Source organism: Electrophorus electricus, chromosome 23 (genome assembly GCF_013358815.1).
Source record: "Electrophorus electricus isolate fEleEle1 chromosome 23, fEleEle1.pri, whole genome shotgun sequence".
Classification (NCBI taxonomy): Eukaryota; Metazoa; Chordata; class Actinopteri; order Gymnotiformes; family Gymnotidae; genus Electrophorus; species Electrophorus electricus.
Genome location: NC_049557.1, coordinates 5034490 through 5060453, shown reverse-complemented (window position 1 = coordinate 5060453; position 25964 = coordinate 5034490). Strand labels below are relative to the sequence as shown.

General features: G+C 47.9%; 1 protein-coding gene across 2 annotated transcripts in view; it reads right to left on the bottom strand.

Annotated features, from left to right (window-relative positions):
* Positions 1 to 25964, bottom strand: part of agbl4 (ATP/GTP binding protein-like 4) — a 249801-nt gene that overhangs the window by 207793 nt on the left and 16044 nt on the right. Inside the window, exons 3-4 of one of the 2 annotated variants that reach the window (XM_027001298.2) lie at positions 21382 to 21506; positions 15345 to 15419 (exon numbers count right to left, since the gene is read on the bottom strand). In XM_027001298.2, the coding sequence (XP_026857099.2) occupies positions 15345 to 15419; positions 21382 to 21506 (200 nt within the window). The remainder of the gene's footprint in view (positions 1 to 15344; positions 15420 to 21381; positions 21507 to 25964) is intronic. The other variant, XM_027001299.2, reaches the window with a different exon arrangement.

Below are 25964 nucleotides of genomic sequence, written 5' to 3'. Positions count from 1 at the left end.
GGTTCCCAAGAGCAGCAATGCCATATGTGGGCAGGCATGGGGGCGCCTGGAACGGGCAGAAACCCCAGTGCTCCATAATCCAGTGAGGGGGGAAGCGTGAGTGAGCTCACTGCTTGAGGGCCTGGGTGGGCTCCATTACTAAAGCCACACTACTCTGCCCTTCCTAGCTGTTAATCACAGGTGCTGCATTCAGCCTCACAATTAAGGTCTCAATTGACGTCACCCGTACACATACGCGTTATCTTAAACTGTATTTTGTTATGTACAAATCCACATGGCTCGACAGCAAAGGTTTCCGACAATAAAGCACCTCCACAGACTGCAGTGTCTGAGCAGTTGCATGCTGGCGTCATTAGGAGTCCAGTCGATGGTAATCTGATTATACAGGCCTATGTGTTGCACGTCACAGAAGGAGAAATCTTCCCTCTTAATCCCACAACAAGCATTCCGCAAACAGACAGCGCCGCTGCAAATATCAGTTCCATTTGCTTGCAGCACGTCTTGCAAACATGGAACATTTAACCAAAATCGGTGCAACCTTTGATTTGAAACAAAAGAAGGAAGAAAGAGTCGGATGTCAAAGTGGGGCTGGCATGCCGCCCCACTGCTGGGCTCGGGCCTGCAGGCTCAGACTCCCACTGAGAAAACAAGCTTGAGAGGACACGCCTGACCTTCGCCTGGCCTTCCTGCCCCAGCTAAACAAGCAAGCGCTGGTGTCGGTGACGTGCCCACGGCGGCGGCGGCGAGCGGCCACGCTGGTGGAAGAGAAGGCGCGTGGTGCACTGCGCTCGCACCATTGTGTTGTAAAATTGCACTGGCCATCTTACATTACAAGGCAACATGGGTAATTTCTCAGCAAATTACCCTGCCGGCTTTTACACCCAGGAAAGTGTAGCAACTGTAATATTCTTCAAAATACGGCCGTGCGCACAGTAGCTGGCGGCTACACTAAAATGAACCCTGGTGTAATTTATGAATATATTAAAATGACCTGTATGCGAACACCATTAAGTCCGGGAAACCTGCTGCCACACACGAATGCACATATCTCTGGCTCCAACGTGATTTGCAAACGTTAATTGTGAGGCGGGAATTAGTTAGCCGGTTTAGAAATTGTTCGTTAACGCCCGGGAAAGTGCGATAAGCTTGAGCTGAGATTGAACTGACCTTTTCTTTTTGCCAGAGAGAACGGGGGAAACACACAAACGCCTCTAGACGAGAGGCCGGTGACTTCCTGTGTCTGTGTGCGCGCGTGGGCGCTCAAAGACGTCCGCACAGACATTAGCCAGAGAGAAGTGAGACGGCAGGCGTTTTCCCCTCCTCGTATCATAAAGCTATTAAGTTGCTATCAGCTTCGCTGCAGCCGCGCTTGCTTGTGATATATAGACACATTTCCCTTCTAGCCACAGCTCTGTGTCGAGGTGGGGGCGTCTCCCCCTCAGACGGCTTATCGCGCACACCTTATCTCCCACAGACAGTTAGTTAAGAACAGAAAGTAGCCACAGGTGATCCAGCCTGTGAGATGGGGAGTTGGGGTCTGAACCAAAGCCCCTGGGCCTGTGACTGGCCCCTACAGCCGGATTCCTAGCGCTGCTCGGTGATGAGAGGCGGTCAGCTGCTGTCTTGCGAGCGCGACTTCACACTGCCATGCAGGGGCGACACGACAGCTAATTTTGTTAGCAGAAAACAAAACTTTGTTGAATGAAATCTTCCCATAAATGGGGGACTTTTTATAATGGAACACAAATTAGTAAGCATAAAGAAAGCAATAAAAGAAAAAAAAAATTAAAATCTGCCAAAGCAAAGAGCCACTACGTGCCAAATAATGACATAAATTAATAAGTAGTCCACTGCAACACTTCTGAAATACTGCTCAAATGCAGAATGTTTTCATTAGATCTGCTGGGCATTTGCTGTAAGAGCACAAACTGTGTCTGGACCTTGCAAGTTTCTCCACCACGTGCTGGCTCCCATGGACTGCATTTTTTAGAAAAATAAAACATTATCCATTATGTCTACAAATATATCCATGGGGTAAATTCAACTCAAAATACAACAAACATTTTCCTTTTTTTATCTAGGCAAGATGAAAGCACAAGCACTGTCTGGTGAACACTGGTGAAGGCATGAACATGGCCAGTGCCTTGAGAGTTTATCTTCGACCTTGAGGCAAGTGTGGTTGGAGGGATTTCCTGGGAACTTGGAGGCAACAGAGACAAAGATGGAGGAGGTGAGGGGGCTACGAGCTGAAAAAGTCAAATAAGAAGAAAAGAGGAACGTGAACAGGAAGACAGCGGGAATACAGGGGTACGGGGCCCAGGGGGAGAATGAGAGAGAATGTCAGAGGGCTGCAACGGGAGAGTTGCTGCAATCGGCTGATTTATTTTGCGCATATCTGTAAAGAAGCTTCCATCTGGCAGAGCACAAAACCATCAACACTGTAATTAAAATGCAATTACCACCTCTCTGCTCCCCCAACCACACTGTAATCCCAGAGAAGTCATTCCATCTGTGTGTGTGCGGTGTGTGTGTGTGTGTGTGTGTGTGTGTGTGTGTCTCGCTCCCTCTCACAAACTCACTCACACAAGGCCACTCGCACCTAATCTCCTATACATCCCCTTCTTTCCTCAATGTGTTTAAAGGCTGAATGCGAGAAGATGAGCCTCCACTCGCCACCGTCGCCTTCCTCTCGCGCGAACACAGAGAGATCCGTCCACGGCCGCACACGGCAGGGCAAGCCAGCCTTTCTGCCCTACGCCCTGTGAGTCGGTATGATGAATGGCTGAATGTCTCCCAGCCAAATAACATCCATGTGTTTAAGGGAACGTATGGCAGCTAATACCTCGGCCTGGGTTTCCAGTGCGCGCCTCTGTGTAGTCAAATATCAGTGCTGCTTGCAGAGCTTCTGTTCTTGCCAATGTAAAGTTCATGTGAATCATAAAAAAAAATAAAGAATCTGGTTCAGCGTATAATAACAAGTTTGAAGATTTTCATATTTTCATGCCAAGAAGCAACAGGGTTGGTCCATCCAATAAAACTAATATTGTTAAATGCCCAACCAAATTAAAACTAAAATCTTGCGAGTAATATTTAGAGTTTTTAATTATTCATTTAGACCTAATGTAATTATATATTTACCTGTGTGTGCATAACCTGTGAGAGAGAAAGTGTGCATGTGAGTGTGTGTGTGCGTGCAGGTGTTTAATAAACAACTGTGTGGATGATTGGAGACAGTGAGTAAGACAGGCTGTATGTGTACGTGGTTGTGTGTGCATGTGTGTGTTTAACTGTATTTAAAGTTGTATAGAACAGTGGAGAGTATTGAGCTGTCCCCTTAGATATAAAAGCTTAATTACTTCTGACTAAATCTGTAATTAAAATATATCCCAGCAGCAGTCCTACCTGTCTTAGCAGGAGAGAGTGCAGTGGGACCATACTGAATGTCACTGATAAATCACACACACATACACACACACACACACACACACACACGCACACACTCTGAACAGGAACAGGGGAATGAGAAAGAGATTAGAGGAGGAGAGCGCAAGCATGGGGGAAACAGAGAGACAAAGAAGATAAAGATAGAAGGAAGTAGTGTCAGCAGGAACAGAGCGAAGCTAGAAGGTCGCCTGAGAAATGAGAGAACTTGTAAAGAACAGGGTGAGAAACAGTTACACATCTCCCACTCTTCCAAATGGCAGAATGTTCCAGTTATGCAGCCCATAAAACTCTAACACAGAGCCTACTTACCACTGCTAAGAGTTAAAATACATAATTAGAAAGAAATTATAACTCAACAAGATGGAACATGTAGTGGTTACTGTCTGTTTAAAACAGACATTAACCACTACTTAAAGGTAGCCACAGGAATTCATGAAATCTGAGGAAGTTAGATCATAGCTAACTCTACTTAATCTTAAACATTTCTATAAAAATGTATAAAATATGTGATGTCTAAAATATTTCTCAGCATCTTGATTTTATAGATAACAGGTTCAGTGTGATTTAAGCACCAAGCGACATGGAAAAACGTACTAATAAACCACAAAAGCAACTTGTATGAGAGGTTCATACAAGGGTTCACGGCATTAGATGCCATCCAGGGAGGGTGAGGCACTCTTGCAGTGCCTGTCAGGCAAAACAAATACATTGGGAGAGCAGACTGCAATTTCCATTTGGCTGGGCCTGGAGCAGAGAAGGGGGTTGGAGACAGGGTGCAGTCATGGGGGTTAAGCACGAGCAGCGTGGCGATGGTGGGAATGCACACGGATTGTGAGCTCTGCTGTGCATGGTTGGAATGCCCAGGGTTGAGGCAGAGAGGCAGCTCCGGTTGAGGCAAAGAGGCAGCTTTGGGTTGAGCCAGAGAGGCAGCTCAGGCTTGAGGCAGAGAGGCCAAGCGCTGACAGTGCGCTAAATTGAGTAATGGGGCGGCAGCATTTCAACAAGCTCTTAATGAGAAGTGAGAAAGTCATCACACTGCAGGGTTCAGGGGTGAAAAATAGCCCACATTAGCACCCCCTGCATGCTCAGAGCAGCACTACACTTCTAATCCATCAACAACAACAAAAAAAAGGGGGTGGGGCGGGTTGATGGCTAGAAGGTGGGGGAGCTAGTGAAACAGCTTTGGGTGATGATGCTAAAGTCATGGTCCCTAGTCTGTGTTCCAGGGTGCTGTAGTGCTACAGACAGCCATGTATGAGCTCTCCTGTAGCATCGCCCAGGCACTACAGCCCCGTGAAGGAGCAGGGGCCTCTCAGCCAGTGGTGTGTAAATAAAGCCCCAGCAAACAGCCTTCCACTGTTTTCTACTGGTCCGTGGTCCTGCAGACGCAGAACGTCCTTAGCTCAGCTCTGCCTGTTGCAGCACACCAAAGGAGAGGTGAGCTCTCCCGAGTGATAAACATCTCCATCCCAGTTCCTTTTAGATTCTGATTTGGAGTGGCCGCTGAATGCATGAAAGGAGAGCGTTGCGAGGAAAGACCCTCTTGACTTTGGCCAATTTCGTGGAGACAGCAGTGTGCTGGAGGCCCTGGCTGATTAGCGTGTTGATTAGGGCTGGAGAGTGCTGGCTCCCCCAGTCCCATCCTCTGAGAGCGTAATGATGGAAGCCAAAGTCCCCCACGCTGGAACGCCTTATCAACCGCGCTAACAAGCTGGAGCTGAACTTTGCTGTGGCTGGCAAGTCGAGCGGTTCCTGCCCTAAAATAGCACTACAGGGACTGGCAGGCCACAAATACGCCGCAGCGTCGCAATTTATTCCTGTTCAACCTGATGCAGAATCAACTACTCCGACTGTGTCGCTGTACAGCAGTGTGGCAGAAAATGATGCCGTCTGTCATTACCGTGAGCCGTTCTTACGGCTACATTCACTGGAGTGCACTTGCTGAATGCCCCCTGCCTCTACTGTGCATAGACACTCTCCGCGCTAGTCCCATAGCAAAATTAACAATCGCCCACAGCTCTAACATTTTAACGGGAGAATAACTCACATTGGATGAAGTGGCTGACAGTGAGAGTAGAGACACTAAAGAGATGGAAATGGAACCAGGCTTGAAGTGATCACTCGGGTTCAGGTAGAGCTGTGGCTATCGCCACCCCCATTCATCAGCCCTGAGCCGCTCCGCCTCCGATTAAAAGGGCTTTTAAGTGTGTGGTCAGGCCGGAGACCTCCCCGCCCCATTGTGCACGTCACCACACCTCCTCCACTCATGGCAGCACCCAGCCACACTCAATGCTGCGGCCATGTTCATCATTCTTATTAGCCCATACTTCCAGGAGCCGACGGTGGGACGCAACCGGGCTGCAGTCTTTGGGACTCTAAGGAGCTTTCTCGGGGAGCTGGACTTAAATCCGAGTTGTTTGCTTGCCGGCAGTTTTAATTTTGATTGCATCATATTTCTCACATCTTAATCCAAAGTACTTTCTGTAAGTTATGCACTCGCAAAGTAAAAAGAGACGGTTTGGAGTATCTCACTACCGAACCCAGTCCAACATAAACATACACAGAGTCATGTATTTTAGGTAATTCAGGCAAATAGGCCATTTTTTTAAGTATATCAGTATATCAGGACTTTATTTCCAATAAAGTAGTACTATTTTCCCATGGCAATTACAACCATGCCTGAAAAGCTGGTGTCCTACCAATAAGATGAAAGCATAAAGCATGACTCTGAGCCAAATATCATGTACGTTGTTTCAAACAGATCGGTGTTCCCAGCCCACCAGCGCTCCCTCACGCGTATTGATTTAAGGCAAGTCCAGCATTAATCTGACGGTAACTCTGGAGATGGCACGCCGAAGCAGCCGTGCAGCCAAAACATCTCTCCCCTTCCCCAGCAGATCTCACCGCAAGGTAAACCGGTGGCCAAGGGGGTCATCGGTTGCCAGATGATGATTTTTCGCTCCAGGGAGAAAGAGCACGAGCAAGCGCGGCCCCGGAGGGCCCGCCCTGGCCTGGCCGTGCCTCCGTCTGAGCCATTGATCTGTTTACTAATAACGAATGGACACGGCAGACTAGCTCTCGGCCTCTGGCCAGCCGGCAGGCTATTGAATAATCCATACCGTTTTTGTTCACTTTGGGTTATAAAGAGATTCTAATTCTGATCTGAGGGATACTGAAGACAAGAGAAAGCTGAACCTTTTAGCAAGGACAAGGACTTCTGGGAACACAGTGGCAGAACGGCAGCCAGGAAGCGGCTGGCCATCGTTTGCCCTTCAAACTGCAACCGAGTCTCTTTGACTCCACAGATATAGCCTCAGCACACACGTGACAGCCAACGCGGTGGCCGGAAGTGACCCGCGTGAAGCAGAAGACCAGAAGCAGCTATTTATTCTTTCTTTGAAACATGGACCTTATCTCACCTCTGGCTGACAGGTCTTAATAAACAAACAAATCAATAATAAATAAAAAAACAAATCTGAAAGCATGGGGCGGCGAGTGAACAACATCACGTGGACGGTAGGTGCAGAAATATTCATGCTTGGGAAGCTCGGGGGGGTGGGGGGGTAATAGAGACGTTGATTTAATTGAGTCTGACTTCTTTCCCCCGCGCACCTCCAGCGTCCATCTGCACAGCACCCAGGCCCTCAGCGCGCCCGCTCATAACAGCTCCCCCTCCCTCACCTCCCGCTCTCTCGCGCTCCCTCCACTCACCCCTGTCTGCTTCATAACATCTGGACAAGATTCACGCGAGCCCAACCTGATGCCAACCTGCCTAATAGCCTATGGAGTCAATTATAAAAAGGAAAATGTAGCGGTGTAATTGTTAATGGCACCATCTGGATAATAGCACTTCTAGGGGAGAAGACTCCTTACCTTATTCGCCAGAGACGTTCTGTTCCGACGGCCCCCAAAAGCAATGGAGGAGAACCAGAAGAGAAACTGTTTCTCATACCTAATGAACTCCTTATTTTGCAGTTCTCACTGGGTAATAATGCAGGTTACGTGCATGTGAGTGTATGTGAATGTGTGTGTGTGTGTGTGTGTGTGTGTATGTGTATGCGTGCACGCTTGCGTGCGTGTGTTGCTTCAAACTCCTTCTCAATCTTTATTTCCATGAAAAAGCAACTGGGGGCAGTCAGAAAATTAAATGCTGCATTCCATCTAATAGCTGATAACAAATGTTCTCCTGAGTTGCGTCTTTTCAAATATTATTCTCTCTCCCTCACTTTTGTGTTTTCCTCCAGAGCTGCAGTTCAAAAGTGCCAGGGGAAAACTCCTGTGTCATAACTATTAATTACTGCAGCACTTTCTCAAAACAATACGAGTTTATACTGTGGCTTGTTTCCACTGTTATAGTGAGATCGTTAAGCTTTATACAGCTTGCTATGCTTTCAGGACTGAGAAAAGGTAGGTGTGTGTGCGTGTGTGTGTGTGTGTGTGTGTGTGTGTGTGTGTGTGTGTGTGTGTGTGTGTGCGCGCACGCATGTGTGTCTTGCTATCAAGACCTGCCAGAAACAACAGAGTGTGAAGGAGACAACAACAGGCATGCAGAAGGAAGAGATTGCAGAAAGACAGGCAGAGAGTCCTCAGAGGAGCGATGGGCTGTGTGTGTGTGTGTGTGTGTGTGTGTGTGTGTGTGCGTGTGTGTGTTTGTGTGTGTGTATGTGTGTATGTAAGACCGGCAGGGGATCTTGAGACAAGGGATGGGAGGGGAAGAGGTGGGCAGAATGAAAAACACATTTACTTAGTGTTTGGCACTCCTGCTCACAAATTCAGCATGGCATGAAGGACAATATAGACGTTGGAAAGGCAGGACACCATACAAAGCACATGGTTTATTAGAGAGGATGGGAATGAGTGTGGGGTTGTGTGTGTTATTGTTTTGCACTTTAAAGAAAGGCCTGGTCAGCCTTTTGTCAAAGGTCAGAACAACACTCCAATCCAACCTGCAGAAGGCCAGTGTGTAGGTCTCTTAATACACCTGCACCATTGTAGCTTTGCTAAGTCTGTAAAATACAGTATAGTGGCTTTGTTCTTCCCACAATATTTAAAAGAGCAAGCTTCAAAATAAAATATTGTGCATTTTGAGAAAGGCATTGTTTAAGCTATATTTATTCCACTTCGCACATCAGCCCAATGCAGAAATTACATAAAAGCAACCAAGTGAAATTAACTCCTACATAAGAGTTTGAATTAAATTGAACTCTGTTAGAGTAAAATTCTAATTTGTGGTTTTATGGTGTACTTGCTGAAAGCAGTCCAGTAAAACTCTCCACACTTCACATATTACTCACAGGTGTGTATGGCTTTGTAAGAAAACAGAAACAGTGGCAGGTGGCTGTCTGCTGTGAGCTGAAACCAATGTGTGTTTGATTTGTTATGGCTCGAAAGGGAAGGGGTTAAAGAAATAAGCAGCCATGCTAACGGCCAGCTGACAAATGGCGAGCACGTTATATGGACCATGAAATGAACACTCAGGCAATGTGAAAGCGGGAGGGCTTTCAGCACCACGGTCAGCAACAAAGTGCCTGCAACACCTCACTGCCTGAGCAATGGTATTCACTAGAGAGAGAGAGAGAGAGAGAGAGAGAGAGAGAGAGGGAAAGAGGGAGAGAAGGAGAGGGGAAAACAGAGGAGAGAAACTAAAAGAGAATATGGAGCATGCTTGGATTTAGAAGCAGGAAACTGAGAGGAGAAATAGGCCCATCAAAACTGGGCTTGGGTTTAATAGCCTATTGCTGAAAGAATAGGAGCAGGGGTGAGCCTCGGGATTCATGCTTTCCTGAAACTTTTTTGATACCGATACATTCCAGATAGCCATGAGGTTCACCATCAAAACAAAGTCACAGCATCCCAGCAACAATATTGCAGTTTTCAAGGTCTGGCTGTAGTACTACTGCCAAAGCATAGTGGTACTAACAATATTCGCACTACAAAACTTTTGATTTAAGTCTAGGTTAGGAATAGCTACACCCTGGCACAGCTGCCCCAGAATGACCTCAGACTTTAATAACAGTAATACATATTGTAGATTGTGGGTAGCGTGATTACACACGTGGTTTTATTTTTGTTTTCATCTAAAACTGTCCCACAAGGTGCAGCAAACCTGAGCAGAGCTTCAGAGCTTGAAACCATACCCTACCCTCTACTGTTCTTGGCCACTGAATGTCATGAAAAGATGTAGAGTTGTGAGCAGTCATACACCAACGCGCTCCAGCAAGACTAATTCCAGCAGTGGGTGAGGAAAAGCTCGGAAACAATAAATAAGGCATTTAAAGGTGGCTGTGCAAGACTGCCCCCCCGCCCAACCAGACCTGTATTTTTGAATGAAACACTACACTGTGTGCCCCACAGGCATGTCTGCTCAGGTTAATACAGTTTACAGCTCAACCCCCTGAACACACACACCCACAAAGAATTTCAATCTCCTTATAACAAGGTGACCCACAGTTACCAATCCATAAAATTCATTTAACAGTCGCGTCCATGGCAGCAACACTGCCTGGACCAGGTGTACTGAACGTTCGGTGGAGTTCGGTAAACTTTTCCATCCTCATTTTTTTAAAGCTTAGATTTAAATGACTTTTCTTTATTAAGAGTTCCTTCTTCAATGGCTTGGCTACAGGACCTACAGGCATCCCATTCTGTTATATATAATAGTTATACACCACTTATTAGCTCTGATCAGATACTATAAGCAAGAAAGGAGACCATTTACATTTTCCATCTACAAAAACTACACATGTTGACTCATATCCTTACACTGAGGAGCTTATGCAAATACATATGCATAAAGAGTCATATCCATCATAACTTGCACTGCTCACAGATGCCTGGGTCATTCATAATGCATATTCCCTGCTGCTTATATTGTACAATAAATTACAGTCTGAGTATGTTTTATGAAAAAAAAAAAAAGTAACAAAAATGTCATATTGTTGTTTATTCAGTGACTCAATTCCTGTATCCACTGCTTGTGCTGAAGATGGATGTATGACTGGGTTGAGAATCGAAACTTTGGCCTGCCCTGTGTGCCCCCTCACTTCTGCCCTGCCCAGACAGGCCCTGTGTGCCCCCTCACTTCTGCCCTGCCCAGACAGGCCCTGTGTGCCCCCTCACTTCTGCCCTGCCCAGACAGGCCCTGTGTGCCCCCTCACTTCTGCCCTGCCCAGACAGGCCCTGTGTGCCCCCTCACTTCTGCCCTGCCCAGACAGGCCCTGTGTGCCCCCTCACTTCTGCCCTGCCCAGACAGGCTCTGTGTGCCCCCTCACTTCTGCCCTGCCCAGACAGGCCCTGTGTGCCCCCTCACTTCTGCCCTGCCCAGACAGGCCCTGTGTGCCCCCTCACTTCTGCCCTGCCCAGACAGGCCGTGTGCCCCCTCACTTCTGCCCTGCCCAGACAGGCCCTGTGTGTACACTCATTGCCACCCCACACGCTGCGTGCCCACCACATCTGCTAAATCACTTCATTAGAACAAGCGGTTACGATCAGAGCCGCTCAGGAGTGACAGGTGCTAGCCAACGCTAATCCTCCACCACAACCCAGAAGGGAAGCGTTATTTCACTGAGGAGATGAGCCTTCTGAAAACCTGAGTGGAGCTGAGGACAGCCTCCCAGCAGACTAACACAGCCCGGGTCATAAAACATCACAAAAGCCAGCTAGAGCGCGCAAGTTTCCGTTAGCAAAGGGGGAAACAGCATTGTCGTGGTTTTAAAAAAAACACACAAAATAAAAGCAGATCCCATCAAAGTCCCAAGCAGCGGAGAAGTTCATTGAGTCCCTCTGTGTGAATGTGTGAATACAGAGGGTATAAAATCATTGTTAATTACACATTTGTCACAGGCAGCGCATTCAGCCACCACTCCGTGTGTGTTAATAGCCTGCTCTCCCTGTGCTGATTCACATAGCTAAACCCACATCCTGCTTTCTCATTACACTCCCAAACTTTTCCTCCGCACGTCTTTCATGACCCCCCCCCCAACTGGGCTCCCCTCACCACCCATTTCTGCCTCTCCAACTAAGCAAAAACATTTATTCAACACTGGCTTCAAACAGAGGCACTCTCTCGAGACCAGCAGTTTGACAACATTGAAAGCCTGTCATGTTTTAACATGGCTATAACGAAGCTAGGCGGATTTCTGAGGGAATTTAATTAATGATATTTACGTCAGTGTGGTGTACAAGCACAATCCCCCGTCAAGAAAGTGCAGGAGAATTCCTTTAAGCATTTCCTTCATTACATTTAAGAGTCTAGGCAGCTAATCTCCAAAGCAAAGATAATAGATGTTTTTTTGTCACCGTTTAATTAGTGTAATGCTAATCATTTATTAAATCAGGTGACACCCTTCCATCATAACAGCAGGAATGAAGAGATATTCGCCGACATTCCGATGTGCATCTCGTGTCAGCGATATACTGTGGAGATTCCAAGCATCCTTTGTTGCAGCAGTTGCGTGAAATCTGACGAAGCCTGGTGTCATGCCAAATGGAAAAGGCAATTCCAGGATGAGAGACTTGCTTCAGGAGACGCACGGGCGCCAAATCGGACATCTTCTGTGGCGGCGGCATAACGAGATGGTGATCGCAGGGTGTGATTCGCGCTCCATGTCTCGGTCGGGTTCCAGCACGTCCGGGCGGACACTCTGCGAAACCTGTGTTTTAATTCGGAGCTGCGTGGAGTAATGAGGTCTTAATCAGAGTCCTCCAGGTGCGACATAAACCAGGTTACATCTGGCACACCATCAGCCCAAAGCACGTGGCGCACACCAGTTTGTCGATCAAATCCCCGCCTGCTCTCCTGACAGCGCTCGTTTCCCGCCGTGAGTACATAAGAGAGGACCTGGCCACTGTGAGCCTCTGAGCGAGCGTGGAAGACCGAAAGGCCCCCCGTGGGACCCAACACTGAGGATGGCCTCAACACCATTCACGCCTTTTCTCAGGGATAATGTTTTCAGTGACATATTACCGGTAACAGGACTCTGTCGGTGCAACAAGTACGCCTATATCTTTTCTAACTAACCTGTCCGACCATAGCCAGCTCCACATTTCGCCTCATTTGAGTGGTTCCTGAGTCAGGTGATAGTTGAGAAGTTTTGGATTCAGTTGAGGGGTTTGCGAGGAGAGCTGCGTTTACTTCCTCCCCAAAGAGCACAAAGCTTCTACAGCCATAAGAAAAACACCAGCTGTTTACTGACAGCAAACAGTCTCGCGCTCTCCTTCCAAAGCCCGGGCCACCTCAGAGAGAGGCAGGAGAGCAGAAGCATCTCCGAGGATGGTCTGACTTCACTGTACATGGCAATTAAACGCTTACAATCTTATTAAAGCGCATTCAATCGGGCAACCACATTAGGCAACTTACGCTCTTGAAAAAGTTCCTTCGCAGCTCCATTTAGAGGAGTGAAATTCATTTCAGAGCAAGAGCCAACACCAAATCTCACTGTACATTACATGTTTAATAACCATATGGTAATTATGGTATTGACAGAGTGATGACAATCCTTAACTCTGTTTCATCTATGCATGTCTAATAATGTCTAGAAAAGCCCTAAATTAATCTGTCTGAGCTCCACGTGTCAGTGTTGCTTCAGGTTTGGGTGGTGCTGTGTGGTGGTGCTCTGGTGGTGCTGTAAGTATCACTTCTCCATACCTCTCAACCCGCTTCGCCTCCGTAAGCTACTAGACACGTTTTTGTTTCCATTATTATATCAGCCATCATCACAGCAAAGCCGAACCCTGTGAGAAGACCAGGCAAGAGTGTAGTAACACAGCGGATGGAGTGTGCGCCTGTTGGATTTACTTTTAGCATAAATTTCAAAGAACAACACAGTTAAGATGATGGGTGATGTACAGTAAAGCACTGTGCATTTCCATATGTGGTAATGTTTAATCTTTTACAGGTTTAATAACGTCTTTATATAGGTTCTGCCACCGCCTATGAATCTGACAAACAGCGTAATTTGAATTGAGCGCAGGTGTAAGTTTAATGTGTGCATGCAGCGTTAAAAGCCAGTTGGTGTGCAGGTAAGGGAGCAAGCCGCGTGAAAAATTCATGGCGGGAAGACAGCTGAAGAAACGCCAGTGGCTGCAGCAGGAACTGGGGGTCCCTGGAGGCCCACAGAGGCCACTCAGAGCCCCTGGTGCCCCCCCCCACCCCCAGCCCATGAGTAAGTGCTGCTTTGTTTCATTGACATCCTGCCTCCCTCGCCTTACCTGCAGCCATGACAGCCAGAACACACACTGTCAGGACCCAGCTCTGATTTATGAATCCATGCCGTTTCCACGCCGACAATCCCCAGGTGCTGCTGGGAGATAACATCCGGCCTGGACCAACCTCCGTCACAAATGGCCATCTTTGCTCTCTCGCTCACTTGTTCTCTCCCTGGGTGCGCTTGTGTCAGGGTGTGAGCTTGCGTGTGTGTGTGTGTGTGTGTGTGTGTGTGGTGTATCCCAGCTCACCTGCTGGGCACCAGTACATCATAGGCCAGCACGTCCATGGGCAAACCTTCCGCTAGAGGGCTACCACCTTCCAACAACCCACACAAACAAATCAAGCAACTACAACAAGTGCTTGGGATACTTTGCCTCCAACCCAAACAAACATCCCATTTTGGCCCGTGTAGCTGATACATCATCTAAGATGTCCATGAAGGACCTGTGCATGGCGTGAAGCCTAAATGAGGAGCAGAACACAGGGCTGAGTATGACTTCAAAGTCAGAAATCCAATCAGAGGAATCAGGACCATAATCAGCAAATTACGTTCCTCATTTGTCTTTGACTGGTTGATTCCAGTTCATTGATTTAATTAATAAACTTTGTGAACTGTTGATAATTATGCAAATGCAGGAAAGAAAATTACAAAATGTCAACTATTCACACACAGTGACCCCAGAGTCACAGAGGTGGTGTTCAAAAATGAAAGAAAGAAAAAACTGTCACATTGGACTTGTTCTTTCTGGTAAGAGCACTGTTGTGTAGTTCTTCATATAATGCAATGTAGCTGAGAAGGAATAATGGGATATTTGAATATTTAAATGTTTTTTCTAGCAGTGAGGAAACTGTTATGACAGCCGTGGCAAATCTGTGTTGGTGCGTTCCTCTCACGGCCAGGCCTCAACAGTGCCTGGTGAAAACAGCCATATTGGCTCTACTTAACCACATTAGCCATGAACGCAGATTGACAGCACTTTTCTGTGCTGCCCCCACATCAAATGATATATACCAAATGGCATTCAATACAGCCTCGCACACGCCGAATTGGAAGATTCAAAAACAATTTTGGAGTAATAAGTGGAAGCTGCTGAACGGAATGAGAATGCAAATGTGTGTGCGGTCTGGTGTGCGTGTCCGACACGCAGACGGCCGAGTGCACGGGCTTTATCCATAATATCTACAATCAGCGCATTATGACAGGCTTGCAGGAGCACAACATGTCGGCGCTTTGTAATTTGTGTCTTTTCATAAGTTTCAATAAGGAAGAAGAGCAGGGCCAGCTAATGTGGAGTGATGGCTCCCAGCCCCCGGAAGGCCGTGGTGCTCCTCCACCGGCAGACCATCTAGATAAACACGGCTCGTTCTGCAGCCGTGGTATTTTTGAACCACATTCCAATCCTCTCTGCTCAGGAAACGGCCGTGGGCGATTTAAGAGCAGGCTAACAAAGTTGGTTTGAAACTCCCCATGACTGCCGAATTGAGCGTCACAGAGGCCCCGCACGGGGGGGGGGGGGGGGTCTCACACGTGTGCAGTGGTCCCGGTGGCCGCGTGTAGCTCTGGGCTAGCGGGGACCAGGGTGTGGTGCCCTTTGAACTCGGCACCTGCAGCCGAGGCCCTTGCTTGGCTTTCTTTATTTCCACGCGGCCCTGTGAGGGGATTCAGGGTGGTTACCAGGCGACGGGCACGCACGTGTGCGTCAGGTGGCAGCTCCATGTGAACGCCATGCTTTCCCGTCCCGGCCACCAGTCGCTCAGCCTGCTGGAACTAAACACAGATACAACATGAACAATTTAGGCAGTAATTACTGCAAATAACCAGACAGTGGCGAGCAGGGGAGGGGTGTGTGTGAGCGATTAAGCTGAGCACCCATACAGGAATAAAGGAGGCATCAAGGCAGAGCATGCTAAAGTAACACACACACTGTGCCTCGCCACGTACATGTCATGTCTGGCAAACGATGGGTTAGGGCAGGGAGGAAGAGCATGGAGATCAGTCACTGAGCCCTCCTCTTATAGGCTACCAAGAGCCCAGGAATACGATACCTACAGCCACCGAATTAATTCAGGCCCAGACTTCATTTGCATTTTTATGTCTGGCCTTGCACAGTAAAATCCTCTCTTGACTTTGAGCCCCGCATACCTACATTCAACCAATCAGAATGGCTCCTATAGACCAAAACCCAAGGCAAGATACTGCCATGAAATCTGGGACTTTGGTGTGGCAGGGGGAGCGTGCAAATGCTCCCTACCCAGGGGTGCTTGCCACAGGGCCCATATGGCCCGCACCCACACCCTATCTACACGTGGGAACCAGATGCGCCCCACGCATCTGTAGCTGTGGGCCTCCAAGCCTCTGTAGCAGGGGTCTGTGAAATAAGGTGATGTGTCTATCCTGGAACAGGTGGGCCACAGCCCACTGCATTAGCTCAGTTAGTCCTCCCTTCAGCAGCTGTGTAAATGCGCCCGCCGTATGCAATCTGCTCCGTCTCAGCAAAGCATGGGGCTCGGGCTCGGGCACTGGGCACGTTGGCACGGGCTCGCCTCGATCGTAAACAAAAGCTGGGCCTTGGCTGCCTTAACGGGGGCGGATCACGTGGCATTATCGGCGCCCATCTTCCAGGGAATGCACAGGAACAGGACGCCATTGCAGTAGTGGCAGTGCTGAAGCACGCCAGCGACCATTAAGCATCTGCATGGGAACGGCGGTATTACGGGACGCACAGCAAACAGGACACCTAACAACACGAAGGCATTTTCACAGGTGATAGTGTTGTGAGCATGTGAAGGCAGGCCTGGGCAGACTGACCATCAGCACACAGGGCTATGACTCACCAGCTCTTCCAATGAAATTACAGGTATAATCCCCAATCGGCCTCGCCAGGCCCTGAACCCCAGCCGCGCCACTTCCAACACATCTGCTCTGTTCTCCACCAGCTGCAAACGCCCCCCCGTAACATGGCGGCAGGGGGAGAGACTAAAAGCGCAATCTCTCTCTCTCTCTCTCTCTCTCTCTCTCTCTCTCTCTCTCTCTCTCTCTCTCTCTCTCTCACCCCCTCCCTCCCTCCCTCCTTCCCTCCCCAAGCTGAGCGTACACACAGGCACAGTGCAGGTGTAAAACACCAGCCACCCAAACCATGCAGGATCCACGAGGGAAAAAAGAACAAAGAGAAGGGGAAATGAGAGGGGGATTTTGGTTGTTAGTCGCTTAGTTTCATTTATTTTACTCAATTATTTACTGATGAACAGAGTAGTTTGTAGATGAACATGGATGTGTGTGTTTGCGTGTGTGTGTGTGTGTGTGTGTGTGTGTGTGTGTGTGTGTGTGTGTATGTATCAGTGTCAAAAGGAGCACCCCCCACCATCAGATCAGACTGATCTGTCTATCTGTCTACAGCTTCATGCAGAGAGCAGCGCACACGGCCAGCCACGCCCTGCTGATGCCTCTGCCCAGCCTCTGGAGGCTACTGGACGTTTTATATATGCGCGTATGTGTATGTGTGTGTGTGTGTGTGTGTGTGTGTGTGTGTGTGTGTGTGTGTGTCTCACTCTGCCCACGCTGATAAAAGGCCATTATGCAGCTTTGGAGAGGCAGGCGCAGAGGCTGGCCTGATATTACACAGCACAATCTCCAGCATCCTTCCCAGAACACAGAGCCAAGAGCAAGCCAGGCACACCCATTCCTGGAACTATCTCTCTCTCTCTCTCTCTCTCTCTCTCTTTCACACACACACACTTATGCTCTCACTTACTCTCTTACTCACTCAGCCACACACACACACACACACACACACACATACACAAAGTTCAATACACCTCAATTCTCCCTGCTTTTCACTCTTTCACTCACACACACACACACACACACACACTCCATCCGACCCCAGCAGAAAAATCAATATGCACCTCATCCATTACGGTGCTCATGGACGGGTCAGGGACTTTCCTCTGTGCATCTCTCCTCCTAACATTATACAGCAACACCACACCAAGCCCATGTGCTGCACTCCCCTGCACCAGCTAACAGGAGCCTTTGACTTTTCACGCAGAGAGTGGCTCAAAGAGACTTTAAAGACTTTAATTAGGGCTATCATCAAAAATCTAAATCAATTTCGACATAATCCATTACCATCACTGCATGTGATCTAAGTGAGCCACTATCACTGCTGTTCACATTGTCACAATATGAAAAACAAGCACTGTACATTTGATGCTCACATCAGCGATGTTCCCGATAGCGGTTAGTGTGCAACGTGTTCTGCAGATAAATTACTCAGAGAAAATAGGCTTCTGACTGTCCTTTGAAACAGGATTATTGCACTTAGGGGGTATGTGCGACCTCCGATATCCCTAACTTTACATTTGTCCTCCATCTTGGGCGTGTGGGCATTTCAGTGGGGAGCTTCTCTGCACAGCCAGCCGAGACTGCACTCCCCCGCCCCCGAAGAGCCGCAGCAAAAGGCAGACATTTTACAGCCTTAAATAAGACTCCCCGCTGATACGGGAGTGATAACACCTCTCTCTCTCTCTCTCTCTCTCTCTCTCTCTCTCCCACTGTCCCTCCCTGTCTCTCTGTCTCCCCGATGCACACGCACACAAACACACACACACACACACACACACGCACACAGCTGGACAACATACCATAGAAGAAGACAGAAGAATACCATGGCGATGGAAGACTGTATTATGGTTTGTGTGCACAAATACACATGGAGGTTACCATGTAGGCACTGAAGTCACAACAGTGAGCTGTGACTCTTAAACCACAAAGGATCCAACCAAGACAACAAGTGTGATGAATATCCCAGGTACAAGTAACATAAACAAAATGAAGAAAAGCCTTTTAACTATCCATCTGCACAGAAAATCTGATGAAAACCTCTGCTTCATTAAACAGAGCAGTGAAACTCCCCCCTCACTATCGTAATCCCAGCACAGGTGTCGGTGAAACTCTGTGTGCCCCGCCCCAACCTTCATCCCAGCACAGGTGTCGGTGAAACTCTGTGTGCCCCGCCCCAACCTTCATCCCAGCACAGGTGTCGGTGAAACTCTGTGTGCCCCGCCCCAACCTTCATCCCAGCACAGGTGTCGGTGAAACTCTGTGTGCCCCGCCCCAACCTTCATCCCAGCACAGGTGTCGGTGAAACTCTGTGTGCCCCGCCCCAACCTTCATCCCAGCACAGGTGTCGGTGAAACTCTGTGTGCCCCGCCCCAACCTTCATCCCAGCACAGGGGGCTGTGAATCTCATGGCTCATTAAGCACACAAAGGCTCTGCTGGCACATGCAAAGGCAGCATGCGACGGCAGCCTCAACCCTACCTCCAACCGGTGACAGTGTAATTAACCCGCAAGCTCCCCCACCCGCCGATCTGAAGGAGAGCACGGAGGTAGTCAGCTATCTGGGATGAAGGAGGTGGGGAGGGCCGGGGTGGGTGGAGGCGGGGGGGGGGACATCCATCCATCATAAAAACGTTATGCCGCAGCCAATTTCCACAAAGCTGCTAAGCTGATTGAGGCCGACCAAATCTGTTTCACCAGCTTACATCCCTTCAAAATGGTCATCTCACTTCCAATATCACGGGCTTTTACTGTTTCCTATTCCCCTGTTCCCGGCAGAGAGTTGGGAGTTGGCAGGCTTAGGAGGATAAAACTCTCCAGCCGAGTCCGCTGTGCCAACCCTGATATCTCTATAGTGCACAGCCATCCACATACACACGCACACGTTCATGTGCCCGTTCCATTATTCCTGCTATTTGTGTTTTTATTTTCCCATCGAACGCTGGCCAATCAGGAGCACATCACAACAGAGGCACAATGTACCAGCACGTTCACACACACACACACACACACACACAAACACATACGAGTGCGTGCGTTCACACACATACACATACGCGCACATGCGTGTGCATGCACACGCATGCCTCAAATAAACACCATCTCGCAACCCAGTTTCTCCACCTCCTCCTACTGAAGTAGATTAAATTCACACTAGTCCTCATTTTAAACGGAAATTGGAATGATAGCAGAGAGATTAGGGAGAGGGCGTGAACGGCTGGCTGTGGGTGGCTCCAGACTGTGGGGGTGGCATCAACAAAGCCGCTCTGACGCTAATAGTGTAAATGTTTCTCTTTTGCCACCTGTAGTGTGTGTGTGCGTGCGCGCGCGTGTGTGTGTGTGTGTGTGTTGCTGCTCTTTCTCTTTTTTGCCACAGCAGCAAATATCCTGTTGGCACAGGATGCAGAAGCGTATCTGGCCCTAAAATCGATCAGGCTCCCGGCGAAGCGCTCCCATTCATCTCTCGCCCATAAAATTTGATTAGCGCTGACTACAGCACTGCAGGGAGATGGGCCGATATAGAGCCAAGCTACAGGAGACAGCTACAGCATCCCGCGCTTTCATCCACTCCCTGCCTCTCTGTCCCTCTTTCCCTCGCTCCTGCCGCCTCCCTCCATCCTCCTCGCATGTTCTCTCCTCCACGAGCACACACGTGCAGGAGGCTTGAGCGCAGGACCACCCAGAAGCCCTCCTCTGGCTCCCATTCACAGTGCCGTTCTCTCCCACCATTAATCAGAAATGGCAGGGCTGATGAGGCTCCAATCAGGGCTAATAAAAAGAAACGAAAGCACACACCCCCCCCCCCCACCTCAGCATTACCCCATCCCCCCTCCATCATATCCCAGCCCAGCCCAGCCCAGCCCAGCCCGGCCAAGCCCCGCCCCGGCCCGGCCGCCTGGCCTGTCGTCCAGCCGTCGGACACACCCTCTATGCCCACATATCACCGTGGCACGTGACCACTGTTCCCCTCCAATAGCAACCCTCCGAGCTCTGCACTGGACATCGCCTGTCGGCACAGTGACAGGGAGAGTGGGAAGGAGAGAAAATAGAGTGTCAGTCCTAGAGGAAATGCCACAAGGCTGTGCGGGACTCAGAACCGGTCCAGTACCACTTCCTATTGGTAACTGAGACAAGAAAATGCAGTGAATTATCGGAGGGTCCTTCTGAGAGGAGAAGACAGCACTACGTAGTAATCTAACCAAACAATAAACGCATGTGAACATTAGTAAGCTGTACCAAGTCACTATGTGTATCCTATTCGTAAAGAGGTCTGCCTACATTCATGAAAAGCTTCAGTCATCTGAGTGAATCCCAGCTTAAGAAATGTGATTTATTAGATTCATGTCAATGCAAATGATTTATGATTCATTTGAGTTATTGATTCAAGCACAGGCTGCCACTTAAAATACCAGTCAGACGATCTTTTGAGAATTCATGTCAGCAATTGGGAATATAATGAATCTGATTAGGCTGTAGACTGTCTGACTTTGTGGCCATGGGGACAGAGAGCAGGTCACATTAGTGCAGAGGTTTGAGAATCTTCTGTCATATCATCAATATGATAATGACAGGCAGACATCATCTGCTGTGTCACTCAATCTCACATGACATTCAAAACTTTCCAGCATCCCCACCCAAAGTTGCAGAAACTGTTAGCAGAGAGGTTCGGTATCGGTAGATTCTCCATTTTGTGTGAGCTGCATCTCGAGGTCATGGTGAGCACTTTTTCCAGATGAGGTGCAGGTTTAATGACCCGCAGGTCTGGGTTGCCTTGCATGCTCTTGATGCCTGGTTCTTCCAGGATCAGCCCAGATCATTAGACCATGTTAGGAGGCCTGGTAAGCATGGAGAGGGGGAGGGGCTTGGCGGGAGGCTTGCTCCGGACCTACCTGTGTCTCCCGGATGTGCTCAACTGTGAAGTTAAACCACACTCTGAAGCGAGGGTTGCATGTATCGGGCCGGATGAAGAGGTCAAACTCAAACTCGCTGATGTAGTCCACACGCCCCAGATTACCTAGACAGAGAGAGAGAGGGAGAGAGAGAGAGAGAGAGAGAGAGAGGGGGAGATGGGAGGACAGATTTGTCTTCATTCTGAAACTGAAATAACTACACATATAGCTTCAGCAGTTTAGCCCACAGTCAGTTTAAACCAGATCTGACACAAATGCATACAATAGAATCTTTAATTACGCATTTAAAAACATAATCAGTAGCTTTATTCTATGGATATGTAAATATAAGCAACAGAAATGACTGGCAAAGTGCATTTTGTGTGAGTGTATATATATATATGTGTGTGTGTGTGTGTGTGTGTGTGTGTGTGTGTGTGTGTGTGTGTGTGTGTTGACATAAGAGTTGCAGATTAAACTCCTCTGAACTGATTAGAATATGACTCCAATTACATCTTTAACTATCGCTGATACTGTGTGCTGTAAAAAAATATTATCATCTCATGTATCTAGATACAGTTTAGTCTTTATTTTTAAAGTTTAGTATTCTTTATTTAGATGATATTCAGATCGCATTTTATTTGCCATTCAGGGAAAATCCGTGTAATTCCAAGACATTTGCAAATACAACACAGCAACCACAAACACATAAACAATAAAGCAGATCATCTCTATATCTGAAGTGGGGCTCAACACAAATGTCAAATGTCAAGAAGTAAAAGTTCACATGTTCTAGCAGAAGGTGTAGCCACAGAACACTGGCTCCTTTCAACACACACTGAAAGGCAAACCCGTTAAAAGCCAAAGGCGTGTCCCATACACAAACATGCACATGTGGCTGTGTGTTTGGCTTAAGCCCAACTCAGATGCAGCAGGAACAGGCTCACAGTTCTAGTGATACGTTGTATTTATATAGTGCTTTTCCAGGACTCAAAGTCGTTTACATTCGGTTATCTCAGTGTGGGTGTGTGTTCCTCTCATACGAGTATGAAGTTGACACTGCAAAGCTCAGAGTCTGAGGCTGCACAGCTCTGCACAGTTCTGGGCTTTAAACAGAAGATAACTTATCAATCTGAAAGAAAGGATGGATGGATGGATGGATGGAAGATTAGATGGATAGGTAATGGAGGCAGGTGAATGGGAGGGCAGTCTGCGTGCTGGGGACGGAACATGGACGTCACCACCTGGTGGCAGGTAGCACCTAGCTAATTATGTGCAGATGGGGCGAGCCCCACGCAGTCGGCACGGAGATGAGCGGAGCTCTCCCCTTCTGTTATGAGAGCAGCCACTGGGCCGCCAGCCACACACGCACAGGACCGCACATCACCACAATCCGCACACTCACGCTGACTGGACACACATACCAGAGCTCACTGCCACACACACAGACACACACACACACACACATACACACACGCCCGCCCCCACACACACACACACACACACACTCCTCCCACAGCCACACTGACTGGCACACAATCTTTCCAGTGTTGTTACAGGTATACACTTGGGAAGGGACGACCCTTACTACTAGGTCCCTGCAAAAAAAAAAAAAAAACCACACATTTATAATCAGCCAAAATCGGTGACTTTGTGTAGGCTAATCAATATGGTTTGAACGTCTAGGCTTGGCAGAGCTAATCAGCTGTAGCGTTCCATTCCGTTACAGAAAATAAAGTATGAAAATGTTCCTCAGATTAAATGAACATTGGCACTCTGTCTGATCAGAATCAGGCTGCGTTTGGCCCACGCCAACACCGCAGCACCCGGGCCGCCATCAGAACAGAGGCAGACAGGTCTTTACATCGGCATGCCACTAGGGCAAAGGTCAGCGAATGACCTTTTAAATATCCAAATGAAATGGAAATGCTGCTATGTAACTGAAACATGGCACATGGTTGAAGAAAATTGAATTAAGACTCCAATATAACATGCAAGATCGATAAATTGAAAGTGCCACAGTTGATGGGCATGTGTGCATGCTTGTGTGTGTGTGCGTGTGCGTGTGTGTGTGTGTGTGTGTTTGCATACACCTTGTACTGCTTAAAATGAGGTATCTAGATTAATGAAATCAGTTGCAGAGCCTAAAACCTCCAGGGCAAGTTCTACAGGAGCAGGACGTATTGCAATTCCACATTCCCCTTCATATCTAAATGTGAATGACAGACTAACTCCCAGCAGCGGGAACATCTCCCCACGGTATGCGGCTGAGCAGAGGCAAATGAAACACACTTCACACCAAAAGGAACATCTGTTTTACTACTCTTACATGTAAGTTTTATTCAATTCTGAGCCATACGGACCACCAGAGCCAGTTCTTGCAACAGGGGCAAAAAGAGAGGGAGAGAGAGCAAGAGTGAGAAAAAAAGAAGAAAAACAGAGAGAAAGGAAGACAGAGAGACAAAGACCACACGGGCAAGAATATGAGAGAGGAGAGGGAGAGAGAGAGGGAGGGAGAGATTCATAATCAGAGGAGATGAAGTTCTCTGTAAGTGCAATGAGAGGAAACACGGCCAGCTGTAGATGCAGAGCTGGAAAACGATGGAATGGTGGCCACAGCTGTTCCAGCCAGATGTGCCTTGCAATCCATCACAGTGCATTCCAGTATATTCACCAGTAAAACCGCTTATGGCATCAGATAATGGCTATCAACATGCAACAGCAACAGTGACCAACAAATTGAGTTTCAGAGAGGTGATATAATATATCTTATTTAGAAAATTTCACTTCTCTACTACACTTGGTTACATTTAGAAATGGCTGACCAAAATATTTTTTTTCCCAAAGTTGAACTTGTTAAAGTGGTGCTCCTAACCCATACTAAGCTTTTTCTTAAAGTAGGCAGTCTGAGAAAAAAAGTCTGTACTAGAAATCTTTCTAAATGTAAAGTTAGCCTTAAAAGCATGTTCAAGAGGCTAGTCCATGTGGAGGCAATCTATTCAGACTACCAATATGGAAATCAGCCTTTGATCTACATTAAAGATCTGTCTCTAAAAACTGTCTGGGATAACGAGCAAGGTTCAGCTGAATTTTAAATGTGCCTTGCCTTCGCTCAATACTAATCTCACGTTAGAGGAACGTCTGCTACCCCGAGGGGTGGCACTGAATCAGGTAAAGCATCCCTCGTGGCACAATGGAGTAGCAGAACTGTTAATGGAACCAGAGTAAATCTTACCACTTACACTTGCCTGCAGCACGATAAAAACCCACAGATGCCAGGCGTCGGATTGTTCAGCACCATGGACAGCGCATGTCGCTGTCCATGGTAGCCCATGGACTCTCATGCGATACTTTCAGTCAATCTTGCGGTTGGGGAAGAGGCGCGCAGGCCTTGATGCCCCAGATCTATGTTCAGCTTGAGAGGAGCAGATTTGGATACACCATTGATTTCGGTTTTAATTTTATGGTGCTTGACTCCAGAGTCAGTCTATGACGAGCTGTAATCAACGTTGCATCGTTCAGTGCTTAACCAAAATAAACAGCATGGGAGAGGAAAGGTCCAGCCTCTACAGCATGAGGAGTCAGGATGAAACTGTGAGACAGTTTACCGACAACACAGATAACTCAATGCATAATAATAAGACAAAAACAATCGATACCTGTATTTTAAGCTGTGGCTTCGGACCGTGTGTATGTGGCTGTGGCTGTGGCTACGTGGGTGGGTGAGTTGGGGTATTAGAGTGCGTTTGTGGGTGGGTGGGTGGGTGGGTGGGTGGGTGTGTTAGAGTGCGTTTGTGGGTGGGTGGGTGGGTGTGTTAGAGTGCGTTTGTGGGAGGGTGTGAAGGGGAAAAGAATGAGAAAGCAAGGACGAAAGTGAGAGAGTAAGAGAGAAGAGAAAGAGCAAATGAGAGCAAAAGAGACAAACTCTCTTGCAAACTATAATTCAGCTACTCATGAGACTCCTATCTACACGCTTCCTCAGAGGAGTCTTCACCGCTTACACGCCATATTAATCATAACGTGTTATGGAGAAAACACATGCCGTGCTTACGATTTAACAAATTGGGTTTTTTAACAAATAAGTGTAAGAGCTTCGTGCAGTGGAAGGCGGCACAGGCTTCTGTGGGAATACACAGTGTTGTTTTTGCTGCCTGTTTTCATTTTACTGAATTACTCCGCACTGAGACTCTGGCCCAGAAATACTCGCTCATTCACAAGAAGTTAGTTCTGCCCTCTATCAACAAGCCAGAATAAAAATTCAATAGGGAGAAAAGAGTGGGAGGGCTAATCATCTGAGATATTACACAAGTGTGTGCATTTGTGTGCATGTTTGTGCGCTGTGTGTACGTGAACTTTCATGTGGTTAACCCTATTATGCAAAAGAGGGCAGTAAACACAGTGTGAATTAGTTTTCAGCAGGTACATAAGCGGTTCAGCGTTATGGGTTTGTTATGGCTGCTAGAAAAGAATGAGAATATTGCCCTCTCATCCACTGCCTGCTGCTCTCCACTCCCAGCTGGTCAAGTTCACTTTTTTCCCTGTTACCATCATCTATGACAAGAGCCGATCGCGGTGCTTTTACA